This window comes from Simochromis diagramma, unplaced genomic scaffold (genome assembly GCF_900408965.1).
Source record: "Simochromis diagramma unplaced genomic scaffold, fSimDia1.1 OVJJ01000501.1, whole genome shotgun sequence".
Lineage (NCBI taxonomy): Eukaryota > Metazoa > Chordata > Actinopteri > Cichliformes > Cichlidae > Simochromis > Simochromis diagramma.
The window spans coordinates 3,488,094-3,510,567 of NW_024387320.1; the positions used below are offsets into that span (position 1 = coordinate 3,488,094).

General features: G+C 40.2%; 2 protein-coding genes across 3 annotated transcripts in view; both read left to right on the top strand.

The window, feature by feature from the left end:
- The window catches only part of nck2a (NCK adaptor protein 2a), a 43,953-nt gene extending 35,415 nt beyond the window's left edge, over positions 1-8,538 (top strand). For both annotated transcript variants that reach the window (XM_040005426.1, XM_040005425.1), the window contains exons 3-4: positions 2,909-3,684; positions 6,276-8,538. In XM_040005426.1, coding sequence (XP_039861360.1) covers positions 2,909-3,684; positions 6,276-6,470 — 971 coding nt within the window. In that variant the 3' untranslated portion in view covers positions 6,471-8,538. The remainder of the gene's footprint in view (positions 1-2,908; positions 3,685-6,275) is intronic.
- Positions 8,539-8,658: 120 nt separating this feature from the next.
- otos2 (otospiralin 2) lies at positions 8,659-20,400 on the top strand. The gene is made up of 3 exons (XM_040005427.1): positions 8,659-15,906; positions 16,072-16,136; positions 16,256-20,400. The coding sequence occupies exons 1-3, from the start codon at positions 15,830-15,832 to the stop codon at positions 16,474-16,476; spliced, it is 363 nt and encodes a 120-aa protein (XP_039861361.1). The 5' UTR covers positions 8,659-15,829; the 3' UTR covers positions 16,477-20,400.
- Positions 20,401-22,474: the final 2,074 nt, after the last annotated feature.

Here is a 22,474-nt window from a genome sequence, read left to right on the forward strand (position 1 = left end):
GCTCTTTGTTAATTCTAATATCACGAGTATCACTCTGCCCTTTACCTCTGAGGTTTCTCATAGCATATCCTGTATCTAAAGTATTTTTTGCACTTGAAATGCTTCAAACAGCCCATGAGTACAACTTGCAGCCTCAATTAGTTTTCTTGTGACTGTAACTGCCTCCTTTCCCCTAGCAGCCGAGGCCATTCTGACTATTGCTTACTTCCAGTTATCTACTTCAGGTTATTGCAACTTTCATTACTGCTCGTATACAAGAACTGATTAGTGTTTAGTTATTTCTTACAAGATTAAGGGAACATATTATGCAAAATTCAGTTTTTGATTGCTTATGAACATCCCTCCAGTGAGTCTGAAGACCCACAAAATGTGAGATGATCAAGAAGCTTCATCCTTCCAGCAGTTTTGGTTCATTTTTGATGCCATTTCCCCACAACAACAGAAATATCTCTATATGTTTAGTGTTGGTACAATATGGGGCCCATATGTATGAACGTCAGAACTACTAAACTGTAATTCAGTGAAAGACTTGACGACTGATTTAATACAGATTTTTGCAAATTTTGTGATTCGGTGCAATTTATTATCAGCCTTTTTGTCAGTTAGTTGCATCTGTTGGCTCATCTGCTACTATCTAATTTCATATACACTTTATTTTACGACAGGAGAAATCCCAGAAAAGCCGTTCTCATTTACCCATGTTTGTATTATCATATAGTTGAAGGAGTTTTAAATAACAGAAGTACGGCCCATGTTAACCAGCAGTCAAAACAGCTGTTTCCAAGGTGCTGCTCTGCTCTGTAAAAATACATTTTTGTAGCCACTCTTTGACAAAATCACCATACCCACATGTTAACGACAACGGCTGCTGTCATTCCAGCAGTGTTTACATTACTGTGCAAAAGTCCTGATCTCCCCTTTCTTTATGTGGCTTCCAAGCAACCAGATTTTATTCTACTTTAAATGTAGTCTTGAGGAATGCTTCTCCAGGCTTTCTGAAGGTCTTTCAATGTTTTTTGGACAGTGGCTGCTTTTTAGTTCGTTTTCAGTCCAATCCTAGTACCTGACCATTTTCACAGGAATGTTTTTTTTTTTTGTTTGTTTTTGTTGCTGTTTTGCAGTTTGCTGCTGTTTTTGTTAAGCAACTTAACAATCACCTATGAGTCACTGAAGCAGAAAAAGGCACCTGCCTCAAGGGATGAACCATTGTTGTGTCATAATAGTATAGCAAAGAACTAATTTTTACCTTAGGCGCTCTGTTAATAGCACCCTGTCACAAAAACACATGTGTTCCCATTTCTTTAGTTGAATATATGAAAAATGCCAAAGACGGCAGTTTTACAAAGCGCCTTGAGGCAACTGTTCTGTGATTTGACACTGTACGAATAAAATTGAATTGAAAGAGCTTTAGCAGAAAACTAGGCATATCTCCAGAGTGTACTTATTTATTTATTTTTTTTTTAACTGGACAAGTGCAGGACAAAAGAAATGACAGCTGGGAACTATAAAAGACTGAGATAAATTGAAACTGCTACTGCAAAATTTCACAAGAACTGGAAAGAATCTGAAATTTTTGGTGTAAATGATCATCCGTGTATACAGAGGAGTTCAGGAGAGATGTACAACGGAGTTTTTACAGGCATGACTCTGTCATGGTTTGAGGCTGCATTTCAGCCAGTGGTTTTCGGGATCTTGTCAAAATAGAAAAGTACCATCAGATTTTGATCCCCGTGCAATATCATCTATAATGTTTCTGATTGGCAACAACTTTATTTTTCAGCATGACAGTGATCCCAAACATGTTGCTGGTGGAGTAAAAATGTACCAAGCCTCCTCAGAGCCTGGACCTCAACAGCAGTATGGAATCATCTCTACAGAGAATGGAATAAACGGACTTTCAAGCTGTTTAAAATTGTTTTAAAAAAAAGTTTCACAGCACTATTCATATAAAAAGATCACAATGACTGAAAGCTTGAATGTAGCAATTTTTTCTTCTTCTTTTTTTCTCCCCTCCATGCACTGCTATGCATCTTCACCTGTTGTTTGATCAGCTGAATGTACTGCTCCTCTCTGCCACTCGCCATAGAGAGTACTGGCAGACCCAGTTTGTTAGTCCCCTGCACCCTCCTGCTCTGCGATGAGTGCAGCTTCATGTAGAAGCACACGTGCAGCTTAATAAGGGTAGTGTAGAAATATATCAGAGATCTGTGGGGCATAGACTTTCTCCAACAACCTGGAACATTAGATGTTGGTAGTAAAGTAATGTCCATGACTATTTGAAAAAGTTCCTACTTTTCAGCTGTTTATAACATTTCCCACTTATCATTGGGTGCCCTTTGTGCTCTTTATTAGAATTTGTAACGGCAAAATTTTAAAACAAAACTATTCAATGCTTCACAAAAGCCTTTTCATCCTAAAAATGATCACATCTTTATCTCTAAATGCAAGTTTGGATGCAGAATGGATTCTGCACCTTTGCAGATTAACTAGGTTATTAAGCTGGGCAGACATGGTTAAACACACTAAACCAACTAGGTGTATGTAAGAGGACTGTTTGTACAAATGAAGTGAAAGTATGACGCAAGTGAGAGAAGTCTGCCATTTTGACTCTTTACTGGAAAGTGGCATAGTCAACAATTTGGAACAAGTCTGACCAGGAAAGTACATGCCGAGTAGAACGAGCGATCTATCCAGTTATTTGAACTGACATGTATAAGACAAGCTATGGGGACATATGAGATTTGTTAACTAGCACCAGACAGACACAGTTGGTGTCGACCTGGTAAGAAAAGTGGGGTATTACGGAGACCAAATTATGATATGACTAATCTGGTAGAAATGTGGGGAAAAAATTGTGTGTTTGCTACCATCTGTGTAACGTTACTCTTGTTTCTGTTTATGTGCACAGGCTTAGGAAAAACTAAGAGGAAGACGAGTGCCCGAGATGCTTCCCCAACACCAAGCTCAGACACAGAGTACCCCTCCAATGGCAGTGGGGGTGGAGGAGTTGGGGTAGGAGCAGCAGAGAGAATCTATGACCTCAATATCCCTGCTACAGTTAAGTTTGCCTACACAGCAGAGAGGGATGATGAGCTGACCCTGGTGAAAGGCTCCAGAGTGATCGTGATGGAGAAGTGCAGTGACGGCTGGTGGCGGGGCAGTCAGGCGGGGCGGGTAGGCTGGTTTCCCTCCAATTACGTCCAAGAGGAGCTCGGAGGGTCAGATGATAGAGGGGAGGGCGATTCCTCGCGGGGATACCTCGAAGCTTCTCAAGGAACTTTGTTGGCAAACGGGCGCACAGGTGGCCGTGGGGGAGTTCTTCACCTGGTTCAGACTCTCTACCCCTTCAGCTCTGTGACAGAGGAGGAGCTAAACTTTGAGAAGGGAGAAGTCATGGAAGTGGTGGAGAAGCCCGAGAACGACCCAGAGTGGTGGAGGTGTAAAAACTCACGTGGCATGGTGGGCCTGGTACCTAAAAACTATGTGACGATGCTGGACGAGCGGCCTGGCCCGCCCTCCTCTACGTCGAGCTCCCCACAGAACCGCCTCCTGGCACCGGCACGCTCAGGGAGGTTCGCTGGCAGGGACTGGTACTACGGCAACATCACCAGACACCAGGCTGAGTGTATACTCAACGAGAAAGGCGAAGAGGGTGACTTCCTCATACGAGACAGCGAGTCATCGGTGAGTCACTTGGGTGAAGTCATGATAGAGTAGTATTTTGGATACTGGGAGAAACTGAGGATGAATCCTGGTAGAAAAAAAAGAGCAGTTTGGAAATATAGTCCGCATGTTTCTCCATGTCAGGACCTGCGTTTAAGTATTTTAAAAGCTTAAAGACATGATGTATATGAAATCTTGACCTTTTTAGTAATCAGTCCTATTTAACACAAACATTAGACGCAACCTGATAAGCAATCACATGATTTTTCACATTCACATGCTGAGAGCAGAAGCAGCTGGTCGGAGAAATATTTAACCTGAAACTGCTACAGTAATTACACTCTCAGTGAAAATAACTTCTAGCAAGGATTGTTGTTCTTTTTTTCTTCATCCATCTTTTTAACTACTTAGAAACTTAATTTGTAGAACTGTGTTAAATCTGTACAGAATATACCCTTTGCTGTTGCTTACACTAATGACAACAAAAGGCTTCTGGTCAAATCAAGTTTTTTCAGTGATGCGTTGCTGCTGAAGTTCATAATAATTACACTCCAGTACATGCCATTTCATTAGTTACACCACGTTGGACCCCCTTTTGTCTTCAGAACTATCTTAAATCTTCTTGGCACAGATTCAACAAGGTGTTGAAATATTCTTCAGAGATTTTGGTCCACGTTGAAGTGATGGCGTCACACAGCTGCTGCAGATTTGCTAGCTGCATATGATGCGAAACTCTTCGTCCACATACAAAAGTTGATCTATTGGATTGAGATCTGATGACTGTGGACGGCATTTGATTACAGAGAGCCCACTGTCATGTTGTGATGATTTGAGACATGGTGCATTATCATGTAACCACATCTGAAGATGGTACACTGGGCTGTTCAAGGGATGGACATGGTCAGCAACAATGCTCAGCTGTTGATAAATGATCCTTAGTTGGTACTAAGGAGTACAAAGTGTGCCAAGAAAATATCCCACACAGTTACACCACCAGCCTGAATCATTGATACAAGGCAGAATGGATTCTGAGTTAAACTCTACCATCTGATTGTTGAAGCAGAAATAGGGACTTATAAGACCAGGCAACAATTCCAGTGTTTCCAGTGTTCTGTTGTCCAATTCTGGTGAGCCCATGTGAGTGGCAGCCTCAGTTTCCTGTTCTTAGTTGACAGAAGTGGAACCAGATGTGGTCTTCAGCTGCTGTACCTCTTTCAAGGTTCAACGTACCGTGGATACAGAGATGCTCTTCTGCGCACCTAAGTTGTAACAAGTAGTTATTTAAGTTAATGTTCTCTTCCTGTCAGCTCCAAGCAGTCTGGCACTTCTCCTCTAACCTCTGAAATCAACAAGACGTTTTCACACAGAGAACTGCCACTTAGCAGATATTTTCTCCTTTTCAGTCCATTCTCTGTAAACATCAGAGGTGGCTGTGTAGTAAATCCCAGTAGATCATCAGTTTCTGAAATACTCAGACCAGCCTGTCTGGTGCCAATGACAGTGCCAGTTCAGTCACATGTTTAGTCACCTTCCTTTCCCATTCTGGTTTTCAATTTGAACTTCAGAAGGTCATCTTGACCACGTCTACATGCCTGAATGCATTAAATTGCTGCCATATGATTGGCTGATTAGATATTTTTATTGACGAGCACCTGAACATGAATTTGCCAGTGAGTGTATGCTGGCATAGCCTGCACAGTGCTCTCTCCGTAACCACCATTTTTGTGGTCCAGTGACATTGTATAACCTAATACAGTACCTACAACACATAATATTGTTAACAAGCATGTCTTGAAATATCTTCAGTTATGCAAGCACGGCTGAAAAGCTGCTGATTAAGGAAGGCATAAATCTGGTTAAGGGTTTGGAGCAAAAGCCTTTGTGGCTTCATTACTGGCTGAAAATGGTTACAAACCAGCAGCTTTGAAATGCATCTTTGTGTTATGAGGAATAAAGGCGATTCCATGCAGGACAGAGTTTATTAGATTAAAAAAAGTTTTTCTTTTTAACGAAAAGGACAATTCACGGTGACCGTTAAATTGAATTGTATATTATTTGTTGCTGTAGATCACCTCTGTCATTGCACTGCAGCCATCTGATGTCAGCTGTTATGAAGTGAATTTCTTCTTTTTTTTTTTTTTTTTAAGTGCATCTAAAAAAGATTAGGTTGTGTCTTGGTGCAGGGTTTCAGATTACTTCAGCACGTTTTTGATGTCATAAATACGGCTTGCATGCGGTCACACTTTAAACTCGGATTTTAGGTGACCTCGGAAAAAACGTCCCACTTACAGCAGTGGAAATTGAAGCGTTAAGAGTAAAATTCTGCACGGACTGAACATCTAAGAAGAGCAATGACATGCATTAAAACACCTTTCTACGTGGGGTTGGATGGTATATGGGATTATTCATTTTATTTATTTATTTTCCTCACGGAACACCAGAATTTCACATGTTGCAGTTGGATGAATGTAGTTCAAGCTCTTTAAGTTTAGGCGTATGCTGCCACCTGCTGGTTGTAACACAGTCTGCTTTTGAATTTAATTCCACATTTTTCCCCCAGTCATTCTCTCACATTTCTAACCGTAACAACTGTCTGCCTTTTTGTTTTTCAGCCCAGTGACTTCTCCGTGTCTCTGAAGGCGGTGGGTAAGAATAAGCACTTTAAAGTGCAGCTGTCAGACGGAGTGTACTGTATTGGCCAGCGCAGGTTTAACTCCATGGATGAACTTGTGGAGCATTACAAGAAAGCTCCCATCTTCACCAGCGAACATGGGGAGAAGCTGTACCTGGTCAAAGCGCTGCTGTGATTTACACACCCTCACACCTACACTGGATGCTCATACACACACACATGCGCTCTCATACACCAAACACTAATGCCACTCCCCGACTGTCTTAACTCAAGCCTTAGCTCTGGACCCTCTTGCTGTGGCGTCTGTACCACGTCTAGATCCTCTCTCGCACCTCCGCGTCTTATCTGTCCTAGCAGTGAGCAGGTGAAACTTTCTCTAGCTCTCCAACCGAGCCGTTAACCTGAAGACAGCCAGCACTGTGTCAGCAAATATCTGCATCTTTCATTTACAACACCATGCCAAAAGAATTAAATACGAGAAAAAAGGAAAAAACAAAACAGCCTCTCAATCTAAGATGTGCAAACTGCAGTGACCAAATCTGCTGCTAACAGAACGCCTGAAGCCTTGTTGGGTGTTGAGCTCTCCTTCTGATGTCATACATAATGTCCATTTACTAGCACGCACATTGTAAGTTACACCATTGCTCTTAATCCACACAGGAGAACAGACATTTAAGAGTTCAGAGAGAACTCAGACCTCTGTGGGACCTAACTCTGGTGTTGTCCTGTCAAATCGCTGGCCATTGTTTTATTTTCTTCACTTTTTTTTTCTTTTTAAGAAATGCTTGTTACAGAGTTGATGCTTTTTTTTTTTTTTTTTTTTTTTTTTTTTGTCTCTTTTTAAAAAATAGTTAAATTAATTTCCTCTCTGGAGGTTTAAACTGTTGCTTCTTCATTCAGTGACTTCACAAAGTGACCAGAATCACTCTCTTGCCTTTTGCCCTTTGTCTCAGAGTTTTCACCATTCCTCATTTTCTCCTCATTTAAATTTCTCCTTTTTTTTGTTTAACTTAAATCCCTCCTTGTTTCCATCTTCACAGACCCCATCGTTAGTTTGTAGTACTTAAAATCTGGATACAGCACTTCCTAAAAGCAGTCTAGGTGGGAGCACTAATGCAATAGTGGAGACTTCTGATTTCCTGTAGAGTTTAAATGTTTTATTTGTGTAACCAAATGTGCCACCTTGTACCCATTACTACTGGCTCCAGGGCTGCACTGCACTCGCCATAGTACGTCAGTCGTTCATAACTCTGTGCTCATGCTTTATAGTGTCACGCTGGACATGTTACTGTTCTCCAGTATTTCACGATACTGACTGAAGAATAATAAAAAGCTTTTTTCTGCTAACCTGAGTAATTCCACTTGATCTGCTCCAGCGCCTGCCCATGGAAATAAAATACCTTCTCACATCTGACCGATGAGAACTTTGGAAGGGATATTATACCAAAAAAGTCTTTAAAAAGGAAAAATGGTAAAGTTATTACCTGAGACCCTGTTTCAGAGTATTTAGGAAATGATATACTGCCTTTACAAATCACAAAATCTTTCTTTTATTAACCAATGAATCACAAAATGACTTGGAGTAGTCCAGTTTTACTGAACATATGACAGGTCTGAAGCCTGGCCTCTTTGAATCTAGCAAAAAAGAAAAATTGAACGAACTTATCTTTATAAAAGTAAAATGAACAGTAATAATCCACTCTGAAATCGGGATTGTCTGCCTTTAGCATGGCCAGCTAAACAGTTTGTGACACTTCAGGTAGAAGTGAAATCAAAGATAATTGTTTCTGGGTAAATATAGAGATGCCATTGTACCCTTGATTGTGCATGTCTAACAGGTGTAGGAACAGTAACAGAGTGGATGGAGCAGGGCTTAGGTTTCTGTCTCTTTATATACACATATATAAAAAAAAAAAATTCATCTTTCACTGTCAAGAAACCAAATACATTCTCATCTTAGCTGAAAGTTATAACCTTAGTCCCGCCACGCATTTTCCTCTTATTTTCGTTTGCTATGTGCATTTGTTTACCAATGGAAGTGTTGATCATGGGGTCCTCAGCTTTTATGATATATCTGAATGTTATTGAGCATTGTTATTTAATTCTTGTCTCCACTGTATGTATATATTCAAAATAAGAAGAGGTGCATATATGAATCATTAAGATCCAACTATGGTACTGTATCACCGACAACGTGATGAGAATTGAGATACTTTTGTTCAATAAAATTTTTTGAAGAATACTAAATTACGTGTGATCGGTTACTGTCTCAGTGATTACTTTGAAAGGTTAATGCCAGCATGGTGTAGCCGTTCTGCTCTGAGAGAGAGACTTTCTCATTTTCTAATGCGATCAAATTAACGGTGATATGAGACTCCTGTTAAATTCCTTCTCTGCTGATTTCATTGCTGTCTGATTAATTATCAGACAGCAATGAAATCAAGGCCCTGAGGTTTCAGAGCATTTGCAAATAATTTCCCCACCATGCTTCATAGCTTGGCTGAGTTCAACTTTTGTCTCAGTATTGTCCTGGGATTGTTTTGGTGTTTAAACTATATGAAAGCAGCTTTAAGCAAGATGTGGAGAAGATGAAGATTTTAAAGATGTTTTTCTATCATCCTTGGGTCTTAAAACCACTTCAGGATTGTGCTTTATGCTCCTCTGTGTTCTTTTTAGCACATCTGCTTTTAATAAACCTGACTGCACCGGTCTGAAAAATTAAAATCACTTCAGGATCATTAATTCTAAATTTAGTGTAAAAATGTTTTGTTTTTTTAAATAGGAGTGTTTCCTTTTTTATTTCACACATTTATTTAAGGGAATCTAACGGGGTTTACCACTGTATACAAGCCCATTCAGCCATTTAAAGTCCCCCCAGGCCTCTTGAATCCTGCCTGGCAAATGGCTAACCCCTACAAACGTCAGCTGGTGTAACCAGAATCGTTCTGATGATTGAGGTCACCCTCGCAGGGTGTTTGTGTCTGAGTCAGTCACAATTAAACCGCCATCTGCCTCAGCTTTGACAGGACCAAGCTGCCAGTTGGGATTTCATATCTTTATGTGAGAGTGATGACTGCAGCATGTCAACGTACCTTAAACTGCACCGGGGTTTATCTGGATTGGCTCTCTAGTCTCACATTTTTAATTGAGATCGAGTACACCGTCTTTTGGGCCAGCTGTTATTTACAAAGCAGTGTCCAAGTGGAAAGATGAGACAGAGCTGTAAAAGTTACTTTATTATTATTATTATTATTATTATTTTTAATAATGACTGAAAATGTTGGAGAAAGTGTGGACCGCAGTATGCAGAATTCCCCACATGGTGGCAGTATTGGGCTCTTTCGATTGTCACCTGAACTGTTCACCTGAGCAGCAGGATTATGTGTTTGGTTGTTCTGGAAACTCACACTGCTGGGAGTCTTTAATCTGAATGAATTAAACTCGTTTAAAGCTGAATGTCAGCAATTTCATTGATTTTCATTCAGCCTCTTTCAAAATTCGTCTTCAATAATAATGCAGGGTTAGCTGGCCAAAGAATAAACTGGTGAACAGGGGAGCACACGTGAATGGTTATCTAAAATTAGTGTACTTAATTTAAAAGGAAAGTGAGTTTAAAGCAACCAAAGGCTCAGCAGAGAGAGGCATCATTACTGACTGACTGCTGTAGTTTAGAGTAATTCAAATCCAATTATCACAGTCACATATTTTGGTATTGTTCTTATTTTGTAGCGTTCATAGCAGCTGAGTCGACTCCCCGTCTCTAGTGGAAAAACAGAAACATTAAATTAATGAAGACATTTGTGCTTCTTAGCTCCACAGCATGTTTATACCCCACTGACACAAACACAAAGACAATCAGAGTTGTTTGAAAGCAGAGTTGTGGCCATCAGTGTGCGGCACCGACAACTGAGAGAAGGGGCCACAACACAAACGGGGGATCACTAAATATGTGATTAAACAATATTTCAATATTGAGGTACGGCTTATCCAGCAGAGAGCACAAATGCATTTCTCCATTTCTCCATTTCCTGATTTATTGTTTTCTTATTTGTCTCACATGTTTCAGATCATCAAACCAACTCTAATATTTGACAAAGATAACCTGAGAAGATACAAAATGCAGTTTTTAGATCATGATTTATTATTAAGGGGAAATGCTTATCCAAACTTACCTGGCACTGTGAAAAAGTAATTGCCTCCTAAACCTTTTGACTGACTGTGCCACCCTTGGCTGAAAGCATTTTGGATAACTGGAGTCTTTCCTGTCACTGTTGAGGAATTTTGGCCCACAGAATTGTTTGAATTCAGCTATGCTGGAGGGTTTTGAAGCGTGGCCTGTATGACGTCATCCCAAAGCATCTCAGTGTAAATCCAGACTTTGACCAGGCCTCTGCACAAACTTTATTTTGTGTTTTGAGCCATTCAGAAGTGGACTTGGTGGTGTGTCCTGGATCATCATCCCAATGTAGAACCCAAGTCCAGCAACGCAGCTTCAGACCATCACACAATCACTATCATGCTTGATTGTTGGCGTGATCTTTTATTATTTGCTATGTTAGTTTTACAGCAAACGTAACGAGACTCAAACCTTCCGAAAAGTTCTGCTTTTGTATCGGCAGTCCACAAAGTATTTTCCTAGAAGTCATCAAGATGGGTTTTTTTGGCAAATGTGAGACGAGCCTTTGTGTTCCTTTTGGCCAGCAGTGGTTTTCTCCTTGAACTCTCCCATGGATGCCATTTTTACCCAGTCTCTTTTTTATTGTTGAATCATGAAATCTGGCCTTAACTGCAACATGAGAGACCTCCAGTTCCTTAGATGTTGTTTTAGGGTCTTTTGTGACCTCCTGGATGAGTCATTGATGTGCTTTTGGAGTCATTTTGATAGACCAGTCCCCCGTGGGAAGGTTCACCACTGTTCCCACTTTCCTCCATTTGTAGATAATGGCTCTCACTGTGGCTCTCAAAGCCTTAGTGATGACTGTGTAATGCTTTCCAGATTAATCGGTGTCAGTGACTTTGTCAGCTTTTTCTTTAGATTGTGCTATGTGTTGATCTTCAAGATCGTTTAGCCTCCTTCACTTTGTTGGGTTTCATTTAAGTGATATGTTGTGCCAATGAAACTGAACTCAGCTTTGTGAAAAATGTTGTTAATCACCTCAGTGACATCAATCAATTCATAATTTAACAAGGGGTAAGTACTTTTTCACGCAGGTGAGATGGGTATGAAAGCTGTTCTCTTTTAAGAACTGAAATCATTTAAAAACTGCGTTTTGTGTTTACTCAGGTTATCTTTGACACAGGTGCAAAAATCTAAGCGATCCAGAAGGACACAAATGCTTTTTCATAGGATTGGTGTGAACACAGTGCTATCTACCCTGCCCTCCCCTTCCTCATGATCTTTGATGTCAAAGTCTATAATCTGCCTCATGCTCATCCACACCTCTCTTGATGTTGTTTTGCTTTAATTTATTTGCCAGCTCGTCTGTGGGAGTCCTTGCACTCCCCGTGTCTCACCTTAAGGTCAAACTGTACCCTTTTCAGCTTGTTCTTGTCACCAAACCTCTCCTCTTATTTATTTATTTATTTATTTATTTATTTATTTATTTATCCATCAGCAGATACTTGTCTGTAGGTCATTTTCTTTTAGAAAAACAGCCATCCTGGTTGTGACAGTGGTATCCTCTTAAAAACTGTCACGCACTCAATAATGTTATTTATATCACCCCCATGTGGCCTGCACAACTAAATCTGTTGTTTCAAAATAGGCCACCTGGTCGACCTCTTCAAAATGAAGTTTAATTTAACATTGGTAGACAAATGATCCAGTGATCTGCTTTCCCACATAGTGCTGTCAACATGCTGGGAGAGGAAACCAAAACAACACATGGCGTTTTATACTGTAAAGTAAATACACTAGAATATAGAAAGAAACCTCCATAATCATATGACACCCATGAGCAAGCACTTGGCGACAGTAGGAAGTAAAAATTCCCTTTTAACAGGAAGAAACCTCCAGCAGAACCAGGCTCAGGGTGGAATGGCTGCCCGCCATGAGCAGATGTGGAGAGTGGTGATGCATAAACACAGAGAGAGTGAAAAGAGATGAGTGAAGAAGAAACCCTCAATTCATTATGGAAAGCCTCAAAGCAGTCAGAGTATATCAGTGTAAAATAAGATTTATCAAATCGTAAAAGTGGAGAGGATGTCTGTTTAGCAGAGAAAGAAGTACTCTGTTGGGATTATATGCTACTATGAGATCTTTAAAATATGACAGGGTCGGATTATTCAAGACTTTTTATGTGAGGAGAAGGATTTTAAATTCAATTCTGGATTTAAAGGGAGCCAATGAAGAGAAGCCAGTGTGGGAGAAATGTTCTCTCTTTCTAGTCCCTGTCGGTACGCTCGCTGCAGGGGTTTGGATCAGCTGAAGGCTTCTCAGTGAAAATGCTTTAACTGGTTTTTCAACGTCAATCTGAGACGGGATATTTACAGTTTTAAAGATATTGTGCATATTAATGAAGGTAATCTCATGTATGTGTTTATTATTCACAGTGAAGGAAACATCCTGGTCAAAACCAGCCAAGATTTCTCACAGTGTTACTGAAGGTCAAGATAATGTCGTGCAGAGTTCAATAACCTCAGTTTTGTCTGAATATATTAGTTTAAAATTAGAGATAATCAATGCATTTATTATCATAAAGACGTACAAGTAGGTTAACTTAACTGGCTGTATTATCTGGCCTCATATGTAAATATAGTTGAACAACTAAGTATTAATATCGTTCAGTATTTAGCCCAAACAATTGTGTTAAATTAAAATATACCTCAGGCATGTATTATTAAAATTGAACTTTTTTGTGTTGACTGTTACATTCAGATTTTGTTTTACAACCTGTAGCACATTTAAACAACAGAAGCTGACCCAAAGTGCTTTAAAGCTGGACACATTTATATTCCAGCTCTCCAAAAACAATAAAAACCCAGTTTCAAAATACATGAAAAACTAAAATGTGTATTTTCTAATGACTCATTATTGAGGAAAGTAAAAGTCACATGATTTAGCATTAAAATGTGTTGAGAATTTGCAGTTTAACGATGATCCATTGGCTCATCAGCCCTACACATAACTGTGATTATAAACATTATTCCTTTCAGTCAAATTCAGCCTATTTAAACCCCCCCAAAATGTCAAAAAGTTTTCACGTAAACAGAAACCTTAAAATACTTTGCAGCATAACAAAAAGTTTTTTAAAGAGATAAGCTATGGTGTTTTGCCAGGAGAGCAAGCAGTGTGAACCAACTCAATCTGTCCAGATTCCAACAAGGAGAAAGATTTCTCTTATCAAAAACTAGAGCTCAAAATGTTTGCTTTGTTTGGATCCTGGATAAGCCCCACAGTTGTTACCACCTGGTTAAAAACTGGAAACAAAAATTGCGAAGTGACACAAGGGTATGTTGGTGCGGTAAAAGTTTGCAGTTCCCATGGAGTGATAGTGTGGAGTAATGAATGCTGGGTAATACAAAAAGACAAATGAGACGGCTGTAGGAGGAAAAAAAAAATAGGTCTTTTACACTTGTGGAAGCACAGATGTTGCAGGTAGGGAAACAGATTAATCCAGTGTTAAAAATAATAAATATAAGAAATATTTAAAAAGAGGATGCGTGATGCTGTCAGAGTTTCAAAATTAAGAAAAACCTGCTTGGAGTCAATTTTTACAATTCAGAAATGAAAAATGATACATAGAATCTGTTCAACACTTTTTCCTGTGTACCCAAAGAAAAGGCTACAGAATCATTTCTATAGACCAGGGTGTTCACAACACAACACAACAAACAAAGTAGTGGGCAAAGATCACACCAAGAGCTGAGACTGTCAGAGGTGAGAAAGAACCCAAGGGCAACCCACAAAACACCTGTTACAGTGGATAAAAACATGCGACATGACTCATCTGTTTCTCCCCTCTGTATTTTTGTAGGGTCTTTACCATATAAAGCACCTTGAGGCGACTGTTGTTGTGATTTGGTGCTATATAAATAAAATGTAATCGAACTGAATCTGGTTGGATTCTCATTATATTGTCATATAAAAGTTGCTGAGCAATTATATCATCCTGCAGCAGCAACTATGTCACTATTTGTGGGGAAATTTCTGTTTAAAAAAATCTCTCAGATTTTGTCGTTACTTTGAATATAATTAGAATATAATTAGGTTACAAGCTGCCATCTAGCTGGCTTATTTCTGTGTAGAGTTTGCATGTTTGCCTCGTGTCTGCATGCTTCCTCCCACAGTCCAAAGACGTGCAGTTAGCGAGGTTAGGGAAGCTGGAGTGATGGATGGATGGCAGCAGGTTCACAGCTTCTGTCTTTTATCACAGTTAATCGAGACAGCATCCCAATCAGATTACATGCAATTGCCAGCTCGGCTGCATTCAGCTCCTATCGTTGATTTTGTTTCATCTTGATTCACCAAAGTCGTTTTAAAGATGCCGACTGACTTCAAGTCTTCAAACTCGCCTTTGCTTTTAAAATAATTGCTTGGAAGACAATGAGACTGCAAACTCGTTGCACGTTTTCACAATAATTTTATAATCCAACCAAGTGTGACTGTAGAAAAAAGCTTTATTAAAGGTTGCTCATAATAAACCTTCAGTTTCTAACAGAAATTTAATTAAGCTTGTGGTAATTACAATTTACTGCTCCGCTCGCTGTCATTTTTTTAATTTAGTGGTGTTTCCGTGGTTAAACAAAGGTTAGATAAAACCATTATTCATTCAGGCTTTCATCCTTTGGGAGTTAACTGAGCCTGTTTAAAAAGTAAAACTACATGTCTGAGGTACCTTTAAAGATTTAAGTCTTCAGCTGGAGCCGGGGACAGAAAGGAGAGGTGCAGGGAAGTCAGAAAGTTTCGAGAGCTATTGTTTGTTTTGGTCTTTTCACCGGATTTGCTCTCAGTAAGTCAATAACATTCACTCATCCTCTAAAGATCACTTGAAGTTTTGTGCAGCGTCTTCTCTATCAGAGCGCTGCTCCTCTGATCCACGGCGTGGATTCAGTCATGAATGAATGAAGCAGATTTCACAGGGGAGAAGACTTGAGGGTGCAAAACCTGCCAACTGACTTTATGCCCTTTGGCTCAATGCTGGTGTAGACTGTCTGAATAGCAGGTGTGAAAACCACCTAGTGTGTGTGTGTGTGTGTCTTTTTTTAATGTGCTTTCATTCCTCTCCTCTCGCTGCTTTTCTCACTTCTTTTTGACTTGAAAGAAAATCAAGGCCACAGATGTCACACTTAACTGCTGATGGTTGTGACAGTCTGGTTATATTACAGTCATTCATTCTTTAATCGGCTCCATCAGATATTAGAACATCCTCATCTAAATCTAGAATTACTAATGTTTTCTTGACAGTCCCGTTTACACAGGAATCTTTTACCCATCTGACATTAGAGGATTTTGGCAAAGGACCATGAGAGGTAAGAAGGGAGGCAAAATGTGAAAAACAAACATGTCCGCCTTTTTCTCACCTTTAAACCGAGATGCAGTCATCGTGCTCAGATCAGTCTGAGGAAGAAGGACAGAGGACAGGACTAAAGCTGAATTCTCTGCTGGTCAGGTAAGACAGACATGGATCCACACACGACAACATTTCTCTTCTTTATAGACACGCGCAGTCGGCTGTGATGTGAATATTTTTTAAACAATATGCAATAATCCCGTGGAAATTGTACCTGCTTTTGAGATGGCATTCATGAGACGTCTTTTGTGTTTTGTCTCTCAGCATGCATGCTCCGTACGTGTCAGCGCTGCTCTTTCTTCTGCTGCTGAGCTTCCTGCCTCCTGCAGGTGTGTCTGCAGCTCGTATAATGCATTACACATCAGTGGACCTGCTATTGTGACTCGTAGATATTCTGAGATGAGAGACGAGGTGTGAAATGTGCGCTCACACTGCCGTCTGCTTTCAGAGGGGAGCGAGGCGGCTGGCAGGAGGGAGGAGAGGGAGAAGCGAAGCGTGCCGTACTGGGGCCTGTGGTCATCTGACTTTTTCGGATGGTTGGAGGAACTGCGAGCCCAGGCGGCCGATAATGGGATGCTGGACTTGGCTCGCACCTTCTGGGCTCACTTCCCCATCAGCAGCGAGCTGGGCTATGACCGTCCCGAGCCTGAGACTGAGGCTGAGGAGTGAGATGAAGGGTACAGATGGAAAACTGAAAGATGTTAGTACAGGAAGAAGTTACCTGTATTACCTGTTTAGATGTTTACTGGAAAAAAGCATCACATATGATGATAATCATTGTTATTAGAGTTTCTTACATGCTTTAAACATTGCAAAAAAACCAAAACAATGTCAATATGCATTTTATCTAAACATGTTTACAGCAGGGAGATATAATGTGGAATTATATAAGTAGATATAAACTTGGGGCATCTTACTTTAGCTTCTTTACTCTGTCTGTATTACACTGGCACATGCTCGAGGTTATCCCACCTCTTGCTCACTGACAGCTGTGATACGCTGCAGTCATTAAAAATAAAGCACAAAGAGTGAAATAAATTTAGAGCAAATTGCAGCAGCACAGCTTTGTTTGTGCTTCCTTCTCTTCCCATTTGTGCCGTGGAGTAAATCACTCAAACTGCATGACTGTATGTAAAGTACCTGAAAACCAAATCACTCCAATAACATCACATTATCAGTCACAGGAACTATTTTAGTGCTAAATGAGCACTTTTACTTTTTGCTGGTTTGAGTATATTTTGTACGTGCTGACAGTTTAGCTCAGTAAATGCAAAAACACAGTGAGAGGTGGAGACTGCTGACTGTGCAGTTGCTTCAGTCCAACAGAGCACCTCTGGGGTGTCGTGGAACAGGAGACTCACACTGTGGAAGTGTAAGGATGCGACGCTGTCATGAGATCGAAGTCTCCGAGGAATGTTTGCAGCACCTTGCTCTGTGTTTTGAATCTGTGCCATGAAGAATCATGAAGGCAAAATGGATGCAAGTCCTGCGAAAACCTAAATATGCTCCATAATTCAGTAGCTTGCAGAACCAGCTTTAGCAACAGTAATTTGAAGTAACTATTTCCTGTGTGAGTTTATCAGTCTCTCACATTGCTGAGGAATTTTGGCCCAGTTTTCTTTAAAAGGTTCATTGAGGTTTGCAGGCATTCATTTATCCACAGCTCTGCTAAGTCCTACCGCAGCACATCAGTCATGTAGAGGTCTGTGCTTTGGCTTGGCCATTGAAACATGTTGATCCTTTTCTTTTTCTGCCATTGTTTGTAGATTTGCTCCTGATTCATGGTTGAGTCAATGACTGCAAGATGCCCAGGTCCTGTGCCTGCAAAACATGTAACAATCCCCACAGTAACCACCGCTGTGGTACCAAATTCAGCAGGTGGCTGCATTTGCCAGACTTGTTCAATCTGTTTCTAATCGCACCGTCTGAACTTCACTCTAGCTGAGACCTGTAGAGTCTGACACGTCGCTCTCTCTTCTCTTCTTTAAGATCATTGCTCATGTTTTTCCTCTTTGGTGTTGTGTTCATGCACACCTGCAGGCTCACAACCAAGAAACTGCCAGAACCTCTGCTTTTACAGAGACACTCACACTCACTGATGGTACATGAATCAAGCGCATTTGAGAGGCAGCACCTGGCTGATATTTACCACTCATAATTCCCATGGAAATAGGAAAGGTTTACTTATTTTTTTCAACAGCAGATCTTCATTTTAGCTTTGTTTTTTTTTTAGATAAATAGTGACGTGATGTAATATGGCACGCTTTGTGGTTGATCTGAGGTTGTATCTAGAGAGAGAGAGAGAGAGAGAATCTTACGAATGTATATATAAAATTAAAAAATAAGGAAAAGCATTATAGCACTTTCAGAGGGTCAAATAAAGGGAAAGCGTTCTCTAAAATAAGGTGTGTTTTGTATAAAAGGGGCTTTCAGCTTAGTCTGATATTTACTTTGGCACCTCTTTTTTTCCAGTGACCGGTTTGTGTTAACTTTCAGAGACATTTTGGATGTCTGTGTCAGCCTCGGGTCATAACACACAGACTGTCAAATCAAGTGTGAGAAGGGGTGAGGAGGGAGCAAAGACAAGTGTAGAGGGCAAGAGTGAAGGACCGACAAGAGGAAATTGTGTTTCAGTCCAAAGTTCAGTGTATTTTTCAGATCTTATTATGCTCCTGCTCCTAATTTCCTGAACTACCAGCAGGCACTTTGGCATATACAGTATGAGAGGATTACCTCTTTGACTTTATCTTTTCCCAGTTATGCTCTGATGCAGAGATGCTCATTTCAAGGTTCTGTGAGCAAATGCAAGGAAAGCTTTGTGTCTGAATTGGAGTCCCTGTGCCAGTCATATCCCAAACCTTTGCTGTTCTTTAACTGGGCAGGATCAAACAGATGCCAGATGAAGGTTTCGTGGCTGTGAAGTTCTTCATTCTGTCAGAAACATAATTTCAGCCCTTCATCTTTTTCCACTTTTCTGTTTTTCCCCCATTCTCCTTCCTTGTTCCAGTGTGTCAGAGTTACAGTGAAAATATAACAATTTCACCATAAAGGCTCTAAAACAGGTTTCAAACATAAGGCCCAAGGGCCTGAATCAAGTCTCATCCGGCCCACTGGACTTGTGAAGGAGTGCATAGATTTAAATTTTTTGTGCATTTTCATAGGTTTTAGAGCTTTTCCTATTGTAATTAACTAACAAATTAACAATTAAATGACAGATTGCACGATTAATAAATCTACAGTTCACACAAAACACTTTCATAATTACAGGACAGTCTGCAACAACTATGTAAACATTTTCTGCAGGATTCTCTCCTTCTCAGCCCTTCATATCTCACAGTCTTACTGCCTTTACTGTGAACATTTTATGTGCAGAGTTTAAAACTGTAACTGTTTCACATTGTTCTCAGAGACGAGGTGCTTTCAGACAAAGCTATTTTGAAGCTCAGGTACAGAAAGAACTTCACAAGCATCTTTATTTGGTTTTGTTTTCCTTCCTGCCCAAGGACTCAGTGCATGAAGTGATTAAGACAGACTCCTGTGCAATCATTTCTATAGACAAGCCTCAATTGAGAGTGGAGGCATTTCTCTTTCACTGAGGTTCACAGCGTCCAGCTATTCACCCAGCCAGTCGAGATCAGAAGGAACAACTTTGTTGGTCTGATCAGCAAGGAGCTGAATTGTGTCTGCTGCAGCTGTGTGAAGAGCACACAGCTGCAGCAGTGCTGGTTTTATAAAGCCATTTCTGTAAGAGCTTGAGTGAAGAAAATACAAAAAACCCTTTCTGAATATATTCATACTCACGCTTTTCCTCCGTTTTAATAATTTTTTGACCTTCCGTAGCTCTCCTCTTTCTGTCTTTTGTTTACTCGAGTCTTATCCGTTCTTTTCAAACCTCACGGCGAAAGCTGCACAGTCATCAGCCAGCTTCTGGTTCCCTGCATTCCAGCTCTACCCCTGAGAGACGCGAAGGCTGTTTGTTGTTCCAAACCAAACACAGTCCCACACACGTTCATTATATGACAAACCGAAGCCAATTCAAATTTGAATTTCTAAATGAGTCTTCTAAAAGTGTTTGTCACCAGAATGAAAACAAACAAACACAGTGACAACTGCCACGAGTTACTTATCTGAGACTTTTTAATTTCTATTAATCACACTCTTCTCCTTACACGTGAAAGTTTGAATGCATAGGAGATGAACTGCTCCATTGTAAACACTTATTCTAACTGCTGTGATGACTATCACCGGCTTCTATTAGTAAATAAGTGTTAATCATTAGCTGCACACTGTGCTGCCATTCAGGGTTACTGCAGACCAGCAGTATAAATGCAGACCTCTGTGAAACAAACTTTAACGTCATTTTACTTTTATACATGCAGTTTTCTGGGCTGCACATCCTTACAATACACAGTTTACATGCACTCATGGTCATGGATGTCATGGCAATTTTAGACTTTAAATGATGTCTGTGAGCTGTTTTCAAGCTTTTTCTGAGGACTAGAAAGAAAAAAGAATTTGGTGCATAAGTTTCGGATTTTCTATGATTCACACACTCCCACTAATATTTGGTTAAATTTCCTTTAGCACCTTGACCAGATGCTTTTGGTATCCATCAACAAGCTTCTGACATAATCCTGGCTGGATGTTGGAACTCTTTTCTTGTGAGTCGATTTTAATTTGAATTTTTTAATTTGATTTTAATTGTTTGGTTTCCTCACACGGTCCCATCTTTTAAGTGCATTGTACAATTTTTGGAGCAATTCAATTCAGTTTTATTTATACACTGCCAAATCACAACAACAGTCACCTCAAGGCACTTTATATTGTAAGGTAGACTCTACAATAATACACACAGAGAAAAGCCCAACAATCATATGACCCCCTATGAGCAAGCACTTTGGCGACAGTGGGAAGGAAAAACTCCCTTTTAACAGGAAGAAACCTCCAGCAGAACCAGGCTCAGGGAGGGGCGGGGCCATCTGCTGCAACCGGTTGGGGAGAGAGGAGGAGGACAGGATAAGAGAATTGAATTGAGTTTCTTCAAGACCTTCGCAAAGTGGTGACACATCTGTACCATGGGACCTTCCTACCTTGTGTAAATCTAAAATTCTCCTTCTTACATTTGCACTGAGTTCCTCGGACTTTCCTGTTTTTCGAGTTTTGATCAATGAGTCCTTTTTATGCTGGCAAAGACAAACTACCAGTTGTAGTCAGTCATGACCACAAACAAAAAGTTAATAGGCCTTGGACCTGGAGAACCCTCAGCACCATTTATTAAAAGATTTGAGCTCACATATACACAAGCCTTGACCCTGTGTTCAGTTAGAAAATTATCCCACATAACATGCTCACTCAGTTCTTATTTCTTAAAGTCATTAAAGATGTCTGCTGTACAATCATTCCACCCTGGAAAATGAACCGTTCAAAGAAGTAATTAAAAGCCCCCAAACTACCATGACTTTCATGCCAGTGATGAGTTGACACAAACATCTGACCACAACTGTAAATCTGCTGTGTGGAGCACGGAGGCAGCAGCAGAAACAGTAATGTGCATGTTCAGTCAGCCGCGTGACAAACAAACACAAAAGCTAGAAAACCTGTATTACAACCACTCCAGCTAATTCACACAACAACAGATGAAATAAAGCCCCTGAGGTAGGCGAATAACAACAGTGACTCCAGCAGCTGAAGGTTTTTAAAGACTCCATATTTTTATTCTTGGACTTTACAGAGAAGCTTTGCGGGATCCAGACTACAAATCCATCATATTTGCCTTATACTGAGGCTTGGCACAGCCAACTTTAGCTTTAGGTAACCGTCTCCTGATTGGCTACTTTTTTCAATCTGAAGTTTTGGATAACAGGTGAGCAGGGCTTCTGTACTCAGACTTCTGTATCAGAGATTACTCCCACATCGAATTGAGGAAAAACTGTCTGAAAGGCAGAACTACAACGTCTTTAAGAGGAGAAATCCAGAATTTATTGTATATACAGGGAGTGCAGAATTATTAGGCAAGTTGTATTTTTGAGGAATAATTTTATTATTGAACAACAACCATGTTCTCAATGAACCCAAAAAACTTATTAATATCAAAGCTGAATGTTTTTGGAAGTAGTTTTTAGTTTGATTTTAGTTTGAGCTATTTTAGGGGGATATCTGTGTGTGCAGGTGACTATTACTGTGCATAATTATTAGGCAACTTAACAAAAAACAAATATATACCCAATTCAATTATTTATTTTTACCAGTGAAACCAATATAACATCTCCACATTCACAAATATACATTTCTGACATTCAAAACAAACAAACAATCAGCGACCAATATAGCCACCTTTCTTTGCAAGGACACTCAAAAGCCTGCCATCCATGGATTCTGTCAGTGTTTTGATCTGTTCACCATCAACATTGCGTGCAGCAGCAACCACAGCCTCCCAGATACTGTTCAGAGAGGTGTACTGTTTTCCCTCCTTGTAAATCTCACATTTGATGATGGACCACAGGTTCTCAATGGGGTTCAGATCAGGTGAACAAGGAGGCCATGTCATTAGTTTTTCTTCTTTTATACCCTTTCTTGCCAGCCACGCTGTGGAGTACTTGGACGCGTGTGATGGAGCATTGTCCTGCATGAAAATCATGTTTTTCTTGAAGGATGCAGACTTCTTCCT